The sequence below is a fragment of the Malus domestica genome, chromosome 02 (assembly GCF_042453785.1).
Source record: "Malus domestica chromosome 02, GDT2T_hap1".
NCBI classification, from domain to species: domain Eukaryota; kingdom Viridiplantae; phylum Streptophyta; class Magnoliopsida; order Rosales; family Rosaceae; genus Malus; species Malus domestica.
The window spans coordinates 5136548-5157241 of NC_091662.1; the positions used below are offsets into that span (position 1 = coordinate 5136548).

General features: G+C 40.9%; 2 protein-coding genes across 2 annotated transcripts; both read left to right on the plus strand.

Annotated features, from left to right (window-relative positions):
• The first annotated feature begins 291 nt into the window (after positions 1-291).
• LOC103426656 (receptor-like protein kinase HSL1) lies at positions 292-4652 on the plus strand. Its single transcript, XM_070806663.1, has 2 exons — positions 292-3300; positions 3641-4652. Exons 1-2 carry the CDS (start codon positions 660-662, stop codon positions 4057-4059), a joined length of 3060 nt encoding a protein of 1019 aa, XP_070662764.1. The 5' UTR covers positions 292-659; the 3' UTR covers positions 4060-4652.
• A 2975-nt stretch (positions 4653-7627) lies between these two features.
• LOC139187607 (receptor-like protein kinase HSL1) lies at positions 7628-12406 on the plus strand. The gene is made up of 2 exons (XM_070806668.1): positions 7628-11292; positions 11640-12406. The coding sequence occupies exons 1-2, from the start codon at positions 8652-8654 to the stop codon at positions 12056-12058; spliced, it is 3060 nt and encodes a 1019-aa protein (XP_070662769.1). The 5' UTR covers positions 7628-8651; the 3' UTR covers positions 12059-12406.
• The last annotated feature ends 8288 nt before the right edge of the window (positions 12407-20694 follow it).

A 20694-nucleotide genomic window follows, 5' to 3' on the forward strand; every position in this document is an offset into this window, starting at 1 on the left:
TTTTATTTTAATTGAATTTCTTAAAAAAAATTAAATCAGATAGATTCTTTATTGGGGCACGTGGCATCTCCGATTAGATGTGTACACATATATTAAAGTCAACTGGTTGGGATTCTGATCTTCATCTCATATCCCTATGTAAAACTAAAACCTAATTCAAAAACGAAAACGAAAATACTCGGTTCCTTTATATGTATGTAAGAAGTCACACTTTTTTATAAATAAATTACAATTTGATATGCGAGCATAAATTTCTTTTTTTACGGTTTTAATAAGTAAAATATTATCATTAGAGGCTTAAAATATTATTAATTTACGTGTCAAACTGCAATTGTATGTATCGAGAAAAAGTGACGGAAGTAAGCAAGTGCAAATAAAAAACTGTGAATATGAGTTAACAGCTAAGTGATAGGTACAACCCCACAAGAATTGGTGGGTTTTTTACACTTTCCCCATTGACCATAAATTTTTAAAGTCCTCCCCCACTAAAACTCCAAACCATTTGTGACCCTGCAATGATTCTGGAAAATCCCCCAATTTCTAACGTCTATTTAGATTCAATTTCATATCCCATACAAAGGATCACATCCTCCGAGCTCTAACTTGTCCTCAATTCAACCGCGGGAACCAACGAACTTTTGAAATCCCCCTCCCTCCACATGGCTAAACACACCCCAACATCTTCTCTCCAAACCCACCTCCACCTCCTCCTCCTTCTCCTCCTCCTCCTCCTCCTCCGCCATGCCAACTCCCAATCCCTCCAAGACCAAGAACAAGCAGTCCTTCTGAAACTCAAGTCCTACTTAGATTCTCCACCATCTCTCAGCCATTGGATCCCATCAAACTCAAACACTTCTTCCCACTGCTCCTGGCCTGAAATTTCCTGCACAAACAACTCCGTCACTGGATTGCTTCTCGTCAACTTGAACATAACCCTACCGGTTCCACCCTTCATCTGTGATCTCACAAACCTCACACTCGTCGATCTCAACACCAACTATCTCACCGGAGAATTCCCAAAATCTCTCTACAAGTGTTCCAAACTAGAGTACTTAGACCTCTCACAAAACTACTTTGTAGGCCCGATTCCTGATGACATCGACAGCCTGCCCCGGCTTAAGCAGCTTATCCTCGCCGGAAACAACTTCTCCAACATTCCTCCTGCGATAGGGCGGTTGCAAGAGCTCGAGAATCTTCAGCTGTGGATGAACCAGTTCAATGGCTCTGTCCCACCAGAAATAGGTAACTTGTCCAATCTCAAAGACCTAAACATGTCTTGGAACACAAAACTTGTGCCTTGGACCTTGCCTTCCAATTTCACCAAGTTGAAAAAGCTCAGTAATTTATGGATACGCCAATCGAACTTGATTGGAGAGCTTCCTGAGACACTTGGGGAGATGGAAGCATTGGAAGTAATTGATTTGGCAATAAACACTTTGAGTGGGAGGATCCCGAACAGTTTGTTTACGTTGAAGAATTTGAGTATAGTCTATCTCTTCAAGAACACGCTTTCCGGGGAGGTTCCTCAAGTGATTGAGTCATGGAACTTGAGCATTCTTGATATCTCTGAGAACACTTTATCAGGGACAATACCAGAAGAGTACGGCAATCTTACCAAATTAACTCAGTTGGCTTTGTTTCTCAATGATTTTTCGGGTGAAATTCCCAAGAGCATTGGCCGCCTGCCAAACCTCAGAGACTTCAAAATCTTCAACAACAATTTTTCAGGAACATTGCCTCCAGAGCTTGGGAAGTACTCAAAGCTCGAAGCTTTTCAAGTTTGCGTCAATAGGCTAACAGGAAAACTGCCAGATGATTTGTGCTATTGGGGTAAGCTGGACGATGTTATAGCTTATGGGAATCATCTGAGTGGAGAATTGCCAAGCTCTCTTGGAAATTGCAGCAGTTTGAAGACTGTCAAGGTTCAAGATAACATGCTGTCTGGAAACATTCCTAGCGGTATGTGGACGGCTCCAAACTTGACTACTGTGCTGGTGAGCAACAACTCGCTTACTGGCAAGCTTCCTGAGAAGATGTCATCAGATCTTTCGCGGTTGGAAATGCGAGACAACAAATTTTCGGGCAACATTCCAACCGGGGTGTCTTCCTGGACAGGTTTGAAGGTTTTTGACGCCGGTAATAACCACTTAAGCGGTGCCGTTCCTCGGGAATTAACCGCGCTTTCTAGCTTAATGACTCTTTCTCTGGATCAGAATCAGCTCACCGGCTCCCTTCCATCGGATATTGTGTCGTGGGAGTCACTCGCTAGTCTTAATTTCAGTCGAAATCAGCTCTCTGGAACAATTCCTGAGAAGCTTGGTCTTCTGCCGGGACTTACTGGATTAGACCTTTCAGCAAACCAACTTTCTGGCGAAATTCCAGACCAACTCGGGCGTCTGAAGCTCAACCAATTCAATCTCTCTTCCAATCAACTCTCCGGGGATATCCCTATCGAATTTGAAAACGCTGCGTATGAAGGAAGCTTCTTGGACAATCAAGGCCTCTGCGCACCTAGCTCAGCGGCAATAAAGCTCCCCATATGCAATTCTGAATCCCGAAAGTACAGTAAACTTTCGTCGAAATCTCTTGCACTGATTTTATCCTTAGGCATACTGTTGTGCTTGTTGGCTTTTTCCATCACGGTCATCGTGGTCAGAAGTTACTGGAAGAGAAATGGTGATTCTAACTGGAAGCTCAACTCATTTCAGAGGTTGAATTTCTCAGTGTCGAAAATCCTATCGGGGTTGACTGAACGTAATCTGATTGGAAGTGGTGGATCAGGAAAAGTTTATCGCGTTCCTGTGAATCGCGTTGGTGGTGTTGTTGCTGTGAAGAAGATTTGGAAGAATAAGAATTTAGAAGAGAAGCTTGAGAAAGAGTTTCTTGCAGAAGTCAAGATCTTGAGCTCAATTCGACACGCCAACATAGTGAAGCTGATGTGCTGCATTTCCAGTAAGACTTCAAAACTTCTCGTCTACGAGTACTTAGATAATCGGAGCCTGGATCGATGGCTGCACAGGAGAAACAGGCCATCCAATCTCTCGGGGTCAGTCCAACATGTCGCGCTCGACTGGCCTAAGAGGTTGCAGATTGCAGTGGGGGCAGCTCAGGGCCTCAGCTATATGCACCACGACTGCGTGCCGCCTGTGGTGCATCGTGACGTGAAATCGAGCAACATTTTGTTGGACTCCGATTTCAATGCAAAAATAGCAGACTTTGGTCTGGCTAAGATGTTGGTCAAGCAAGGAGAACTTGCTACAATGTCATCTGTTGCTGGCTCCTTTGGCTACATGGCTCCAGGTAAACCTTATACCCCACAAATGCTGAAGTTCGGGCATGTCTGAGACCGCTTCTTTATAAAGCACTTCTTATAAGTACTTTTGCAAGAAGTGGTTTTCTCTTCTGCTCATAAACTTGTGCTATAGCAATTGACCAAAAAAACAAAATGCTTCTATGACCCATAAGCACTTTTTAAGTTTTTTTACCAACTGCACTTAGAAGTGCTTTAAGTTGTTAGAAAAGCGCATATAGCCCTTCTAAAAGCAATCTCAAGCATGCCCTTAGTGCCTAAAGAAGCATGTGTATTTTCTTTCATTTCCATTAGCAATCTGTAAACTGGTTTTTCTTACCCTAAATGCAGAATACGCTCACACAACGCGAGTGAATGAAAAGATCGATGTGTATAGTTTTGGGGTCATCCTTCTGGAGTTGACAACCGGCAGGGAAGCCCATGACGGCGATGAACACACTGCCCTCGCTGAATGGGCGTGGCGCCATTTTCAAGAAGAAAACGCTATCGCTGACTCTTTGGACCAGGACGTCAAAGAACCTTGTTACTTGGACGAAATGTGCTCGGTTTTCAAACTTGGCCTCATTTGCACAGAGAGACTTCCAGCTAGTAGGCCTTCCATGAAGGTCGTTCTGCAAATCTTGCTCCGATGCAGCCGTCCAGTTATCAACGGTGAAAAGACCGAGTACGTTGCCGCTCCTCTGCTCAAGAACTCGAAGCGCGAGAGGATTTTGGAAGACGGGAATGGTTTCGGGACGGTCTTAAGCTGATCAAATGCATACTAGAGAAGGAAGGGAGGGAGTTTTGGGGTTTTGGGAGAAGGGAAGGGGCTGGGTTTTTGGGGAATTCTTCAATCCACTGTCTCTCTGGACAATTCTTCAATCCAAATCAACCCGAAATTCGTCGGGTACTTCTTCTCCCGGGTTGTTCCTCTCGATCCAATCCCACCCATCGGATCGCACACTCGATTTCAAGTACTCTCGGAGCTTCTCCGCCCTCCTGTATTCCACGAATCGAACGACGTAGTTTTGGCGGTTGATATGGGGACGCGACGAATTTGGGGGAAGGTTTAAGAATTTTGGCGTTTGAAGCGGGGAATGGAGTTGCAAATGGAAACGGCGATGACGGCGAAGAGAAAAGAGAGTGGGTGCAGATGGGACTTTGAGGGTTTGGGAGGAGAAGGGGGGGGGGGGGGGGGGACGGGGCGGGGCGGTGGTGTAGGAGACGCCTAGAAAAGAAAAAATATTTTTTTTTTGATGCGTGAGAGAAAAGTAATGCTGGTAAGACTAAATTTGTAAATTAAATTTTGTAAACTAAATGACATAGAAGTTGATGAGTAAGTTATTACTTAAACGTTGATACATGTGCTCATTTTCTATTGGTGATACATCATTACTCTGGAAAGAAAAAAAAAAGAGATGGAGAAAATGTGAGGTTTTTTTTTATTTTTTTATTTTTTAAATAGAGGCGTGCTTCGAAGAAATGTGCGTAATCGGTAGTATAGATTTTCAAAATCTGAATAGACAATGTATTTTCCCACCCGACATTGTCAATATCAGATTCTATAACGGAGGATATTCCTTTTTTTTTTTTTTTTAAAAAAAAGGGTTAGTTGTGGTCTCAACTTATATTGATCTTCAATGATCTAAACGATTATTTTTCATATTGCATCTCATAGATAATTCTTATAAAATATTTGCCAAATTAAAAGTATATAAGGCATCTAGTTGAATTCAAAGTGAAGAATACTATATCCTAAGAAATACTGAAATTTTATTATGACAATTAAATGAGCAAATAGTTTCGGATTGAACTGAATTTTTGCATAAATAATCTATGAATCAAGACTTACAAAATAAACATTTGGATTGTTGAAATTCGATATAAAATGGCTTGCACAACTAAGCACGGCAAAAGAGACTGGCGCTTAACCATTATACTGGGAAGCATGGACGTCATTAGTTGCGTTATATATAAGTAATTTAAAAACCAAATGATCCATGAAGTTTAGGAACTCCTAATCTCAAAGGAACAAGGAAAATATAATTAAAATATTTATAAATAATACAATTTGGGCAGTGACTAAATGGGAGCGATGGTGACTGGGGTGGTTAACATCACATGCTCTAAGCAAAAGAGGTCACGGTGAGTCGTCAATCTTCCCAACGGTTTGCACACCAACATGTGAGTATATGACTTGGATCAATATTTGAAGAAAATACTTGGCTTCTTCTTTTAAGTCATCATTTTAATTTATCTGTTAATTACAGTTTGACACGTGAATAAAAAGTTATTACTAATCTATCGTTAGAATAAATTGCATGCCTATAAGTTATGTTCTTTTAATGAGTTACTATGGTCTAAAAAATTCAGACAATCCAATGTTCGGAGCTTTTAATGATACGTACGTAGCATGGAATTTGAACCCGAAAAATAGATCAATTGTTTCTTTTTATTTTCCTATAAAAAGATATCATTTAGTGGTTTCGCCACGTCAGTCTACCATTACCAGGGCCGGAAAGACTCATAGAAACATTTCAGCCTCTTTCTAATTACTTATCAACGCCTGAAATCAAACCCAGATTGGTCAAAGATTTGGCTATTGATTTTTCATTATCGGTTTTTAGAAATAAGGGAGTCCATATAGTTGTTGGTCTAAAACCATGCATGGGGGCTAGAATATCAGAGATTCTGTTTACATTAATTTGGTCACTTTCTGATCATTTTTCTAAAGTATGCGCTGAACTGTCCGAGAGGGTGGGTGGAGTAACTGTCCGAGTGGGTGGGTGGAGTAATATGCAGTCGATCCAATGATCACTTTCTCTTATTTTCTCCTAGCACCCCCCATGAATGTTTGAATTTTTTGTGCATCTTCCAGAAGAAAGAAAAGTGAGTGTATTAGGAGAACAATCACCACCTACAAGACCCCTTGTTTTCCAATGCCACTTGGTCACCTTCTGCCCTTGTTTTCCAGAAGTAATTTCCGTACATGTTTTTTCTCCTCTTGCATACTTGGTATTTAAATTTATTAATCATAGAGATTTGACATGAAAAATAGAACGCCGACTGTTAATTACCTGACACCAAGATTCTAAACGACGCTAAAATGTTAGCCGGGCGGTAGGTTAGGGCCTAGAACCTAGGCGGCTAGTTGGAGTTTAAGCGGAGAACTAGGCGGATTTAAGTAAATTTATTGTATATCGTATAAATAAGTGTCTATTTATACTTAAAAAATAAATAACTTCATTGGAATACATAAACTGAAAAATAGGACATGTAGATTATAAAATATTAGAACATAATTAAAACATGGAAAACAAGTATATAATGTGTGTTCATCTAAGTATTCAACAAGTCTCTTACAATTTATTGAACAATTAAAATTCAAAATGAAAGCTATCTATTTTTTGTCTAAGTGAAAGTTGCAACCTTGGCTAGTGTCTAAGCGGGTCTGGATGGATTAGGCGGGCACCTAGACGGTTTAGACGGATGCCTAAGCAGATTTAAACGTTATTTTTTAATTTTCAAACATTTAAGAATTAATTGGGGCAGTAGTTAGCCACCTGCCACTTAAATAGAACCTAAACATGTTTGGTGAAGATTTTGAAAACAAGGCCTGACGCACTTGCCCTCCTCATTTGCCGTCTATATCAGTGAAACAAGGCGTGATGTTTTCATTCCTCCAAATCATAAATTTCGGATGGAAAAAATGGGATCAAAATTCTTGTCTTTTATTAGGTCAAAGTCTTCCACAAAAAAATATAATTATTGCATTTATAGAAGCCTTCGTTCAACAAAGGCGTTCGTCCACGCTTCAGATTGGATGAAACTTCATAGCCTTAAATTTCCTTGTCCTTCACGTACGTCACGTTCAGCAAATGGACAAAGGGGACTTGAATTTCTTGCAACCAAAAACTATGGTAAATTATTTTTTAACTTACAAGCATGTGGTTTCTGTTCTTTCTGTCTATTTTTTGTGGGTTGTTTATGTAACCGTTATCAAAATATGAGAAATTGGATTATGGAGGAATTGAATTGAGAATGAATTGAAATGAAGAGAAATCATAATCGGATTCCTATTGAAATTATTTACTTAAATGTTCAGGAATCGGAATAGAAATGAACTTGAGTTCGTAAAAGTTGTTTACTAATTCAGCTAAATCGGAATAAGAATTAATATGATTAGTAAAATGCCCTTTTATGTTTTAGCATGAGTCTTGTAACCATGCCGTGTTTTCAACCACTTCTCACACAACCACCACTCCAGTTCAGAGCACTGTAACAACATAGTTTGCCTTAGTTCTCTAATACAGTACATCAATCGTACATCAATCGCAGGGATCTGAAGGATACTGAACATACAACCCCATCTAGGATCAGGAAGAACAGTTTCCGAAGGGCATTCAAAACCCACAGTTGTCCTCATCCACCTCCTCAGCACTGCCATGGCTTCTTGCTTTTAACCTAGCCAAATTCATCTTCCCAGTTCCCACCCTACATAAAAAATTAACATTTTAAGAACCTAGTTGTGTTGCTTAACGAGTTTGACTCGGTTGCTCTCCACATGTGTCAAGTGATAGAGCGCCAACACCAAGTCATTGCGCATCCGCTCACTCTCCGCCCTCACGAGCACATGCATCAGCGGAGGCAACGCTCCGAGCACTCCGATCGCCATCTTGTTGTCTTCCTCCAACGCCAAGCTGACTAGCCAAATTCATCTTTCCACTTCCCACTGAAGCATCTGCCGAATAAGAGGCATAATAGCCAAATTCATCTTCCCAGTTGTCTTCCTCCAACTCCAACGCCAAGCTGAAGCATCTGTGAATATAAGAGGGCACAATAGGAAAGTACAAGTGCATTCCTGATTCCTTCACCATCCAGGAATCCAAATACCTCACCCATGGAGGGAGTCCCAGTCCTCCAATTTCAGGAATTGAATTCCACACGTCCCTTTTTACTTCTTCCACGTCTTTTTTGTTTTCGGTCGTTGGATCGGATGAATTAAAAAATATCAACGGACAGAAATTAACAAGGGGTGTGTGAGAAGTAAAAAATGATGTGTGGATAACACATCCCATAAACAAACTGTGAATATGAGATAACAGTTAAGTGATAGGCACAACCCCACAACAATTGTGACCCTGCAATGACCATAAATTTTGCACACTTTCTCCATTGACCATAAATTTTCCAAGTCACCATTTTGACCCTGCAATGATTCTGGAATATCCCCCAACTTCTAACGTCTATTTAGATTCAATTTCATATCTCATAAAAAGAATCACATCCTCTGAGCTCTAACAAACTTGTCCTCAACACAACCGCGGGAACCAACGAACTTTTGAAATCCCCCTCCCTCCAAATGGCTAAACACACCCCAACATCTCCTCTCCAAACCCACCTCCACCTCCTCCTCCTTCTCCTCCTCCTCCCCCTCCTCCGCCATGCCAACTCCCAGTCCCTCCAAGACCAAGAACAAGCAGTCCTTCTGAAACTCAAGTCCTACTTACAGTCTCCACCATTTCTCAGCCATTGGATCCCATCAAACTCAAACACTTCTTCCCACTGCTCCTGGCCTGAAATTTCCTGCACAAACAACTCCGTCACTGGATTGTCTCTTGTCAACTTGAACATAACCCTGCCGGTTCCACCCTTCATCTGTGATCTCACAAACCTCACACATGTCGATCTCAACTACAACTACCTCCCCGGAGAGTTCCCAAAATCTCTCTACAAGTGTTCCAAGCTAGAATACTTAGACCTCTCACAAAACTACTTTGTAGGCCCGATTCCTGATGACATCGACAGCCTGCCCCGGCTTAAGCAGCTTATCCTCGCCGGAAACAACTTCTCCGACATTCCTCCCACGATAGGGCGGTTGCAAGAGCTCGAGAATCTTCAGCTTTGGATGAACCAGTTCAATGGCTCTGTCCCACCAGAAATAGGTAACTTGTCCAATCTCAAAGACCTAAACATGTCTTGGAACACAGAACTTGTGCCTTGGACCTTGCCTTCCAATTTCACCAAGTTGAAAAAGCTCAAGAATTTATGGATACGCCAATCGAACTTGATTGGAGAGCTTCCTGAGACACTTGGGGAGATGGAAGCATTGGAAGTAATTGATTTGGCAATAAACAGTTTGAGTGGGAGGATCCCGAACGGTTTGTTTACGTTAAAGAATTTGAGTATAGTCTATCTGTTCAAGAACAATCTTTCCGGGGAGGTTCCTCAAGTGATTGAGTCATGGAACTTGAGCATTCTTGATATCTCTGAGAACAATTTATCAGGGACAATTCCAGAAGAGTACGGCAATCTTACCAAATTAACAGAGTTGGCTTTGTTTCTCAATGATTTTTCGGGTGAAATTCCAAAGAGCATTGGCCGCCTGCCAAACCTCAGAAAATTCAGAATGTTCAACAACAATTTTTCAGGAACATTGGCTCCAGAGTTTGGGAAGTACTCGAAGCTCGAAGCTTTTGAAGTTTGCATCAATAGGCTGACAGGAAAACTACCAGACGATTTGTGCTATTGGGGTAAGCTGGAAGAAGTTATAGCTTATGGGAATCATCTGAGTGGAGAATTGCCAAGCTCTCTTGGAAATTGCAGCAGTTTGAAGAATGTCAAGGTTCAAGATAACATGCTGTCTGGAAACATTCCTAGCAGTATGTGGACGGCGCCAAACTTGACTACTGTGCTGGTTAGCAACAACTCGCTTACTGGCAAGCTTCCTGAGAAGGTGTCATCAGATCTTTCGCGGTTGGAAATGAGAGACAACAGACTTTCAGGCAACATTCCAACCGGGGTGTCTTCCTGGACAGGTTTGAAGGTTTTTGACGCCGGTAATAACCACTTAAGCGGTGCTGTTCCTCGGGAATTAACCGCGCTTTCTAGCTTAATGACTCTTTCTCTGGATCAGAATCAGCTCACCGGCTCCCTTCCATCGGATATTGTGTCGTGGGAGTCACTCGCTAGTCTTAATTTCAGTCGAAATCAGCTCTCTGGAACAATTCCTGAGAAGCTTGGTCTTCTGCCGGGACTTACTGGATTAGACCTTTCAGCAAACCAACTTTCTGGCGAAATTCCAGACCAACTCGGGCGTCTGAAGCTCAACCAATTCAATCTCTCTTCCAATCAACTCTCCGGGGATATCCCTATCGAATTTGAAAACGCTGCGTATGAAGGAAGCTTCTTGGACAATCGAGGCCTCTGCGCACCTAGCTCAGCGGCAATAAAGCTCCCCATATGCAATTCTGAATTCCGAAAGTCCAGTAAACTTTCGTCGAAATCTCTTGCACTGATCTTATCTTTAGGCATACTATTGTGCTTGTTGGCTTTTTCCATCACGGTCATCGTGGTCAGAAGTTACTGGAAGAGAAATGGTGATTCTAACTGGAAGCTCATCTCATTTCAGAGGTTGAATTTCACAGTGTCGAAAATCCTATCGGGGTTGACTGAAAGTAATCTGATTGGAAATGGCGGATCAGGAAAAGTTTATCGTGTTCCTGTGAATCGCAACGGTGATGTTGTTGCTGTGAAGAAGATTTGGAAGAACAAGAATTTAGAAGAGAAGCTTGAGAAAGAGTTTCTTGCAGAAGTCAAGATCTTAAGCTCAATTCGACACGCCAACATAGTGAAGCTGATGTGCTGCATTTCCAGTCAGACTTCAAAACTTCTCGTCTACGAGTACTTAGATAATCGGAGCCTGGATCGATGGCTGCACAGGAGAAACAGGCCATCCAATCTCTTGAGGTCAGTCCAACATGTCGCGCTCGACTGGCCTAAGAGGTTGCGGATTGCAGTGGGGGCAGCTAAGGGCCTCAGCTATATGCACAACGACTGCGTGCCGCCTGTTGTGCATCGTGACGTGAAATCGAGCAACATTTTGTTGGACTCTGATTTCAATGCAAAAATAGCAGACTTTGGTCTGGCTAAGATGTTGGTCAAGCAAGGAGAACTTGCTACAATGTCATCTGTTGCTGGCTCCTTTGGCTACATGGCTCCAGGTAAACCTTATACCCCACAAATGCTGAAGTTCGGGCATGTCTGAGACCGCTTCTTTATAAAGCACTTCTTATAAGTACTTTTGCAAGAAGTGGTTTTCTCTTCTGCTCATAAACTTGTGCTAAAGCAATTGACAAAAAAATAAAAATAAATAAAGCTTCTATGACCCATAAGCACTTTATAAGTTTTTTTGCCAACTGTAGTTAGAAGTGCTTTGAGTTGTTAGAAAAACACATTTAGCCCTTCTAAAAGCAATCTCAAGCATGCCCTTAGTGCCTAAAGAAGCATGTGTATTTTCTTTCATTTCCATTAGCAATCTGTAAACTGGTTTTTCTTACCCTAAATGCAGAATACGCTCACACAACGCGAGTGAATGAAAAGATCGATGTGTATAGTTTTGGGGTCATCCTTCTGGAGTTGACAACCGGCAGGGAAGCCAACGCCGGCGATGAACACACTGCCCTTGCTGAATGGGCGTGGCGCCATGTTCACGAAGAAAATGCTATCCCTGATGCTTTGGACCAGGACGTCAAAGAACCTTGTTACTTGGACGAAATGTGCTCGGTTTTCAAACTTGGCCTCAGTTGCACAGAGAGACTTCCAGCTAGTAGGCCTTCCATGAAGGTCGTTCTGCAAATCTTGCTCCGATGCAGCCGTCCAGTTATCAACGGTGAAAAGACCGAGTACTTTGCCACTCCTCTGCTCAAGAACTCGAAGCGCGAGAGGATTTTGGAAGACGGGAATGGTAGTTTGGCAACAAATGTCTGATGCCTTCATCGAATTCACAAAGAGGAAACAAATAAAGGGGAAGTAAGACTTTCATTTCAGGTCGGTCTTAAGCTGATCAAATGCGTACTAGAGAAGGAATTAGATAGTCATAGTGATCAGATGTATACTAGAGTGCAGCTCAACATCGAGTACAGCTTGGCATTGATGTCGAGCTGCACTCTAGGCGATGAAACTACCTTGTATATTTGAGTATGTATAATATCTAGACTGGATTAGCAAATGCACAATAACGAGTAGCGAAAACTTCTCAAAAAATCAGCAAGAACTGACGGCCCGTAAAAACCTGTATTATTTGCAACAGGGAAACATGAGAGAATGTTCCGCAAATAGTACATACTCACAGTTTACATCCCCTATTTTATTAAGTAATCCGGGAGAAATAAGCTTATAAATTGATCAACACAACGCCTACTCCAACTGCTGATTGTGATCCTACGCCAATTACTGGCTCTAAAGGTTCATAAATTACGGATGGGGTGCAAGATCTTCCGAACTAGTTGCTCAGAATAACATGAATTGATCCAAACGAAATAGTAGGAAACAAGTAATATGCCCGCTCATTGCTGCGGGACTTGAATGCATCGGCTTTAACTACATGAATAAGACACATTTAACATATAAAAAAAAATTCAATATATTCATGAATGAACAAAAGGGATAGGTGAGTGAACGATGTCGGTAAGATAAGCAACTTAACTTTTATATACATTCAACCGAGCTGATTACAAAATATGTGGTTGCAAAAAATGCTCTGTTTCCCTGAGAAAAAGAAGCAACAGCCCCGTATGCTTGGCCAATGGTTCCATACTCGTTTTCAATCTGGTATAATTGAAACAACAATTAACCCATAGAAAGGTTTTGTTAAGTGCTTCTGGAAAGAGTGTTGGATTGCTTTTCAGCTTGCTTGCTTTGTGGTGATATGGTGCTTGGGATTTCATGGTTGGTCCAAGAGAATGGAGAATTCTAGATAAACAACAGTTGAAAATAAGTAGGTTCACACCAAGACAAAAATAAAGGAAGACTTCTAATCTCATAAAAAAATGTCGTACCCAGTGCACAAGGCTCCCGCTTTACGCAGGGTCTGGGAGAGGTGAATGTCGGCTAGCCTTACCCCCATTTATGAAGACTTCTAATCTCATAAATTAGCAAAAATTCTACTATTCTAAATTCCTAATCTCACTTGACTTCACTGCCCCACACCTTTGTCCTCTGTCTCCCATTGACTAAAAACACTCCCAAATCACACTAGCTAGCCATACAAAACCACTGGCAACATCAAATTTTAGGCACGATTCAAGTAACCAAATTCAAATAACCGAGATCAGATAATGAAATGTGTTTATACCATATTTAAGGCCTCGTATTTAGATCTTGTACAAATACTCGGGGGACTTAAATGTAATTATGTGATAAAGGAAATGGCAAATATGTAATAAGTGAGGAGTCCTTATTCTATAAAAGGACCCCTCACCCTTACAATTAGGAAAAGCCATTTCAGAGGCCAATTCCTAGGCCCTCTCACCCCCTCTCAAAGCTCTCACTCTTAGAGCTCTCTCTCCCTCAGATAAATACATAATCAGTGTGGACGTAGCCCAAACCTTGGGGTGAACCACGATACATCTTGTGTTATTTACTTTCATGCAGATTCACGGTCGGATTTACGTTGTTCCAAGACCTCCGGTTTTGTGCATCAACATTTGGCGCCGTCTGTGAGAATCGATACGAAAAGTTGTGTCGGTTCTCTTTCAATTTTTCACCTCCACCGTGAACCTGCAGAAACCTAACACCCACACTCAGAGACACCACCATCTCTCTCTGGCTAGGCAATTATCCGCACAAGTTTCACCCCTCCCACCAGCTCCTTTCATGCAAGAAAACCCGACTGCCAACACGTGGAATTGATGGCTAGGCAAACGCGAAAGACGGGATTGATCAGATTCTAAAACTCTCTTTTTCATCCTCCCCTTGAAACGTGCAGGCTTTCTTGGTGACTGGTCTCACCCCCAATCCAAAAAAAAAAAGTGGCGGAGGAGCCCATCAGGATTCAAAGCCGGGCCCAAGCCGGTCTGACCCAAGTCCCGCCCCAATACATTCAACCCCCCTAGTATGGTCCCAACAGACCATCATCCTCAACCAACATTCCATCATCGACCTATTCAGATTTGACCCGACCCACCGCGACTCAGTTCAGGCCTCAATCGGACAAACCTGCAGAGACTGGGACGCCTTCCACGTTACCAATCACGGCTTACCCGTCGCCTTACTCGATGCCATTAAAGCGCGCCGGCCTCACCTTCTTCAATGATAGCTCAGTCGAAGACAAGCTGAACTATGCGTGCGATCCAAGCTCGTCGACGTTAGAGAAGCACGGCAGCCGGATGTTGGAGAAGGATGACACCGTTTTGGACTGGAAAGACTACTTCGACTGCCGCCGGTAAGAATTCCAACCAGCTTCCGACAGCTGGAGGTTCAGGATGACGGAGGTTCAGAGCGATCTGGGATATTCTACTCTCTCTTCCAAATGGCTCTCCAGAACTCCAACTCCTCAAGCAATTCCACCTCTGCCTCCGATTCTGTAATTTCGAACAAGGAGCGGAGGTTCGCACTGTACGATCAGATGGGTCAAGATTTGGCTAAGCATAGACCGATTTTTCTTAAACATAGCAGCCCGACCTCCCAATCTCTGTCACTTTCTGATATTTTTACTATCAGGGATGGATCTGTAAAACCTGTACTTAAGGCAGCAAATCCTCCTGTTCGTGCTAATGTGTTGTATTTGAGCACACAGTACTCGCTTCAGCTGGGCCAGAATTAGACTGAATGGAGCCTTCTGCCTATCTTTCTAAATAATTCAAAAATGTTGCAGTCCCACGGTGTTGAGAGAGTTTATGATGCTTTCCATCTCTTGCAGACTGAATCTTTTATGCAGAGAATGGTGATGGCATTGTCCTCTGATATAGCGGTTTGGGATGTTGTGATGAACAATGAGGTGGTGCGCAAGCTCGGCGAGCCTTTCTATGCAGGCTTAGCTAGCATCCACAGCCACACCCTCACCTTCTCCACCGTCATTTTTGAAAAAGAAAAAAGGAAGAAATGAGTATAAAGGAGCAGCAACAGAATAATAAAAGCAGAAAGGGAGCGGACCAAAATTATTTGACAAAAAAAAAAAAAAAAAAAAGCAAAATAGAGTACGTGGAGATTCGATGGGAGAGTATAGAAAGCGAAAACATTGCCGATCATACAGCTCTGGTTGAGGGCTGTCAAATTATTCCGCAATCACCGTGTAGGCTATTTTCCCACCATCAGATATCTAATGGCAGCTTGGTGTCAGCACATCGTGTGTTGATCTCTTGGCCTCAGTGGCCTCTTATCCTAATCCGGACGACAAGATCAAAACAACCAGCTTCAAGGTTCAAGCAGGTGGGAAAACAGGCAATGCTTTAACATGTGTAGCTCGTCTGCGATTACGTCTGAGGCTGATTTCCAAGGTTGCAGATGATACACAAGGCAGGGCTATACTGCAGGAGCTACAAGCCGACAGCATAGATACTTCTTTTGTTGCGGCATGGACAGGAGCATCATCTGTTCCTAGTGCTCTTGCTTCGATGCTTTTACGTCCACACTGCGATTGCAAAAGATCAAATTCGCAATTGATAGAGAGTCCGGCTCCCTATGATGGTGGTCCCCAACGACTGCTTTATCTTTTGTCATGAGCTTTTATTTATGTCATGAGCTTTTATTTATGTCAGGATCATCCACTATCCCACTACAAAAGAAAAAGCCCACGGGATAGCATGTAAAAGATAGAGACTGGTGCAAGGTTCCCACTACACTGCACCACGGGATAACATGCTTTATGTTTTTGTATGATGTAATTTATTTTTCGTATGTTTCAGAGACATTTGTATAAATCTTATCAAAGGGTAATATGTATAAACCTCATCAGAGGGTAAAAAAAAAAAAAAAAAAAAAAAAAGCCCAAAATAATGGGCTGACATGTTGTGGAGAGCAAATGCCCATAAGCCCAAAATAGCACAAACCAGATCATCAAAAACACGCACAGTACTCCCTAATTATTCGGCAACCCGCCGCTATTACCACCAACCAGGTGATGAGATGTACAACCCATACTCTAATTTGGCAACTAGCCATTCATGCCACCAACCAGGTGATTAAAAGTACGCCCAGTACTACAAATTATACATGAGCATTACTCATGTCATTCATACATAAACATTCATGAGCATCACTCATGACAATCATACATAAACATTCATGATCATCATTCATGTCAACATTCATGAGCATCACTCATGACAACATTCATGAGCATCACTCATGACAACATCCATGAGCATCACTCATGTCAATCAACATAAACATTCACGAGCATCACTCATGTCAATCAGCTTCAAAAGCTTCATTTACAGAGCTCTAGCTTCAAAAGCTTCATTTACAGAGCTATAGCTTCAAAAGCTTCATTTACAAAAGCTCTAGCTTCAAAAGCTTTATTTACAGAGCTCTAACTTCAAAAGCTTCATTTACAAAAGCTCCAGCTTCAAAAGCTTCATTTACAGAGCTCTAACTTCAAAGCTTCACTTGCAAAGCTTCACTTACAAAGCTTCAGTACAGGGTATACAAATACCGCATCCGAACAACCGCCACTTCGGCCCATACATGGATTCAATTTGAAGTCTCCAGCCAACAGACTCTATTGACCGAAGACTTGGGGGACTACATTATGTACCATATATTGGGCCTCAACTGGGCCTTATGAAAATACTTGAGGGACTTAGCCCATTATCTATGTACTGAGGAGCGAGCCTTTATTCTATAAAATGGACTCCCTCACTTTCATTAGAGAGCACTCATGAAAAATACTTGGGGGACTTAGCCCATCACTCATGTATTGAGGAGCGAACCCTTATTTTATAAAAGGGACTCATTCACCTTCGTTAGAGAGCATCGCCACCCGCTGAGCAACTGCCTCGCCGCGAGCATCACTCATAACCCATTATTCATGTATTAAGGAGCGAACCCTTATTTTATAAAAGGGACTCCTTCACCACCATTAGAGAGCATCGCCACCTACTGAGCAACCGTCTCGCCGCGAGCATCAACTCTAGCCCATCATTCATGTATTGAGGAGCGAGCCCTTATTTTATAAAAGGGACTCCCTCACCTTCAACACCACAAGCCGAGCCAACCAAGGCAACATAAGCCACGAGTCGAGCAGCCTCGCAGCATGTGTTACTTCTAGTGGAGCATCATTTCAGATTGAGCACTGCCTCATATCGAACATCAGTTCAAGACAACATCTAATTACTTCGGCCCACACATGGACTGAATTTCAAGTCTCCAGCCAAAAGACTCTCTTGACTGAAGACTTGGGGGACTACTGTTTATACCATATTTAGGGCCTCGTATTTAGATCTTGTACAAATACTCGGGGGACTTAAATGTAATTATGTGATAAAGGAAATGGCAAATATGTAATAAGTGATGAGTCCTTATTCTATAAAAGGACCAATCACCCTCACAATTAGGAAAAGCCATTTCAGAGGCCAATTCCTAGGCCCTCTCACCCCCTCTCAAAGCTCTCACTCTTAGAGCTCTCTCTCCCTCAGATAAATACATAATCAGTGTGGACATAGCCCAAACCTTGGGGTGAACCACGATACATCTTGTGTTATTTACTTTCATGCAGATTCACGGTCGGATTTACGTTGTTCCAAGACCTCCGGTTTTGTGCATCAACAAAATGCAAAAAACACGATACATATAGTAAAATTCAAGAACATGATTAAGAGGATTTGAACATGTCAAGTAAAATCATATTCAGTTGAATCCTAACTTTAGCATGCTAAATAAAGACGGAAAATGATACAACAGTAGAAACTTCTGAAAATGGACATAAAAGAATTTATGTTCTGAAAAACAACTTCAAATAGTAAGAGAAAAGCTTAATGCACTCATAGCATCCTCCATTGTGGTACACCATCCTTGCATGGATGATAAACCATATCTGACACAGCCATTCTCGCAATCTTTGGAGAACTTTTCAGTTTTAGGAGTGCTCAATTTGTACCCATTCCAATTTGAAATTAAATAAGAACTCCATCAAAAACCTTAATCCTACAATTCAATGCTAAAAAAATTAAAGTAGCCAAAAAACCAAAAGATCTTAGTGACAACTTGTACGGACGTTACAAAAATATAGGATGCGAAACACATTAAACCTTCTAGAAACTCGAAGTTATCGCTATTTGGTTATGAAGATAGATATATATCACCAAGAAACCAAAAAAATGGCAAGGATTTGCCAAAATTTGTAAATTAAACACAGATGCTTCAACTCCTTTTCCTCTGTTAGTCTATTATCATCTCACATGCCACACTATTCGAGACTGGATCAATTCGATCACAGCCAAACCGCCAATATTAAACTTAACTAAGTACCGATCAAATGATCTAAACATTGTGTATTACAAATCCAAATCAATAGTGGTAATAAATAAGATAATTTCAGCTGCGATTTGCAATTAAAATTGAACAATGCTTACTCCCAAGGAATATCTGACATTGATTGCAGCAATCAAATGTGCGTTTAATTGAATTATCTATGTATTTGAGGATTTGGGAAAGGTTTTTTTAGAGTAAACAGACATTAATTATTAGCCATCTATTTGCTTAACAAACGATAGCTGAAATTGCTATGTATTTTTTAATGGGGAATTTAAAATCCAATCCCAATTTGTCATTGCTCAAACAAATTGGAATTTCAGAACCAATCTCAAAGATCAAATTAACGAAATGTTCAATTTTATGAAAACTCTTAAGCTAATTTAGAAAGGCAAATTGCAAGATTTTGAAGGAATTTGAAAAATGAGGGAGAAAAAAACCAAATTAGAAGGTCGTGCCCTATCTCCCTGACAAAATCAATCGCACAAAAACCATAGCTTTTGATGGAATTTCAAAACCAAACAAATCTCTAAGATGAATTTGTCATGTAAACATGTTTAACACAGATTTCTCAATTATTAACACTACTCGTTCTCAATTATTAAAAACATAAAGATCAAAGTCAATTGGGTGAATAATTATATACCTTGTCGTGTCAAGCAACCAACCAACTTCTACCTCCAACGACCCAAAATTCTGAAAATTCCAAAAAATTTAATTTAAAAAAAAACACACACACACAACAATAGAAAGATAAAACCTGGCATAAGAGAAATCTACAAACCGGATGTCAGATCATCAAAGATTAAAAACCACTCATAATCTATTAGCATTTGAGTCTAGATATGAGAAATTGTCAACTTTGTTCCATGGGATAGTTAACAAGATAATAGTTCACAGGATACTATCATATCGAAACCAACGCTGAATAAAATCCAGCAATGAGATTGTAATGATATAACGTCATTTCTTTAAAGCTGCATATACCAACCTAAAAAAGAAAATATGGCAAGAATAGACTGCTTCCATTGGCCCTCCAAGTCTCCTAACCACCCAACCACCCGTCTAGATGCATTTGCCTGTTCTTTCCCACAATTCTTAGAGATCAAATAGAACCCTCAGATTGACTAGGGACATTATCGAAATCCTTTTTGAAACCGTAATACAGGAAGACATGAATAATTTCGACAGAAAGACACACAAATTGTTGAGGGAGGATGTGAAGCTTTTGTACGGAAGGTTTCTACTCTTGTACATCTAAAAAATAAAATGAAGCAAGAGAAATTCAACAAAAAATGCCCAAACAACTCACTAAATTCAAAGCATAACATCTACACTGAGTCACTAACATACATTACTCAGTTAGGACTCTGTTATATTCATCATCCTTGGTCAATGTAATCATATATTTCATAGCTACACTCCCCATTGGCATACACTGACATAGCATCTACTTTTTTGCTGACTTTATTTGCTCAGTTAAGCAATAACCAACATACACAATCTGACAATCATAGAAGCTACACCAATCATCCATATATGGTAGAAATACAAATACAATTCTAATAGGGTTTGAAACAAATAAACAAATCATCCAATTGGAATGTCGTTTGGAACAAATACACCAACCATTCAATTGGAATGGGATTTGGTACAAATACATGCTTAGTTATCTCAAGCTTTACATAAATGGACAAATATAGACATGCGCACAAAATAGAAAGAAGCCTAGTTCCATTCTAAGCTAAAACGAACAAAATTGAATTATATATTTAAAATTCAAGCATGAAAGCTTCACGAAGATGAATTAAAAAATGTAAATAACGAATTAGGCTTTGAATAAAAATGAGGGTGTATAATTATATACCTCAAAATGGCAAGGAACCAACTTCTTGCTCTAACAATCCAAATTTCTGAAATTTGGAAACAAAGTAAATCCATTAGCAACTCAGAGACTTTAAAATTCGAAGACCAAACTTAATGAAATTTTAGTTAAATGACCAAAGCCACACCCAAAACAAAAAAAAACAAAAAAAACAAAAAAAAACAAAAAAACAAAAGAGATTTTGGAAATATTTTGAATCCAACACAACTAATTTGGTCTAACGAAGAATATGAAAGCTTAAGACCTAGGTGAAATGGTCAGTAAACTG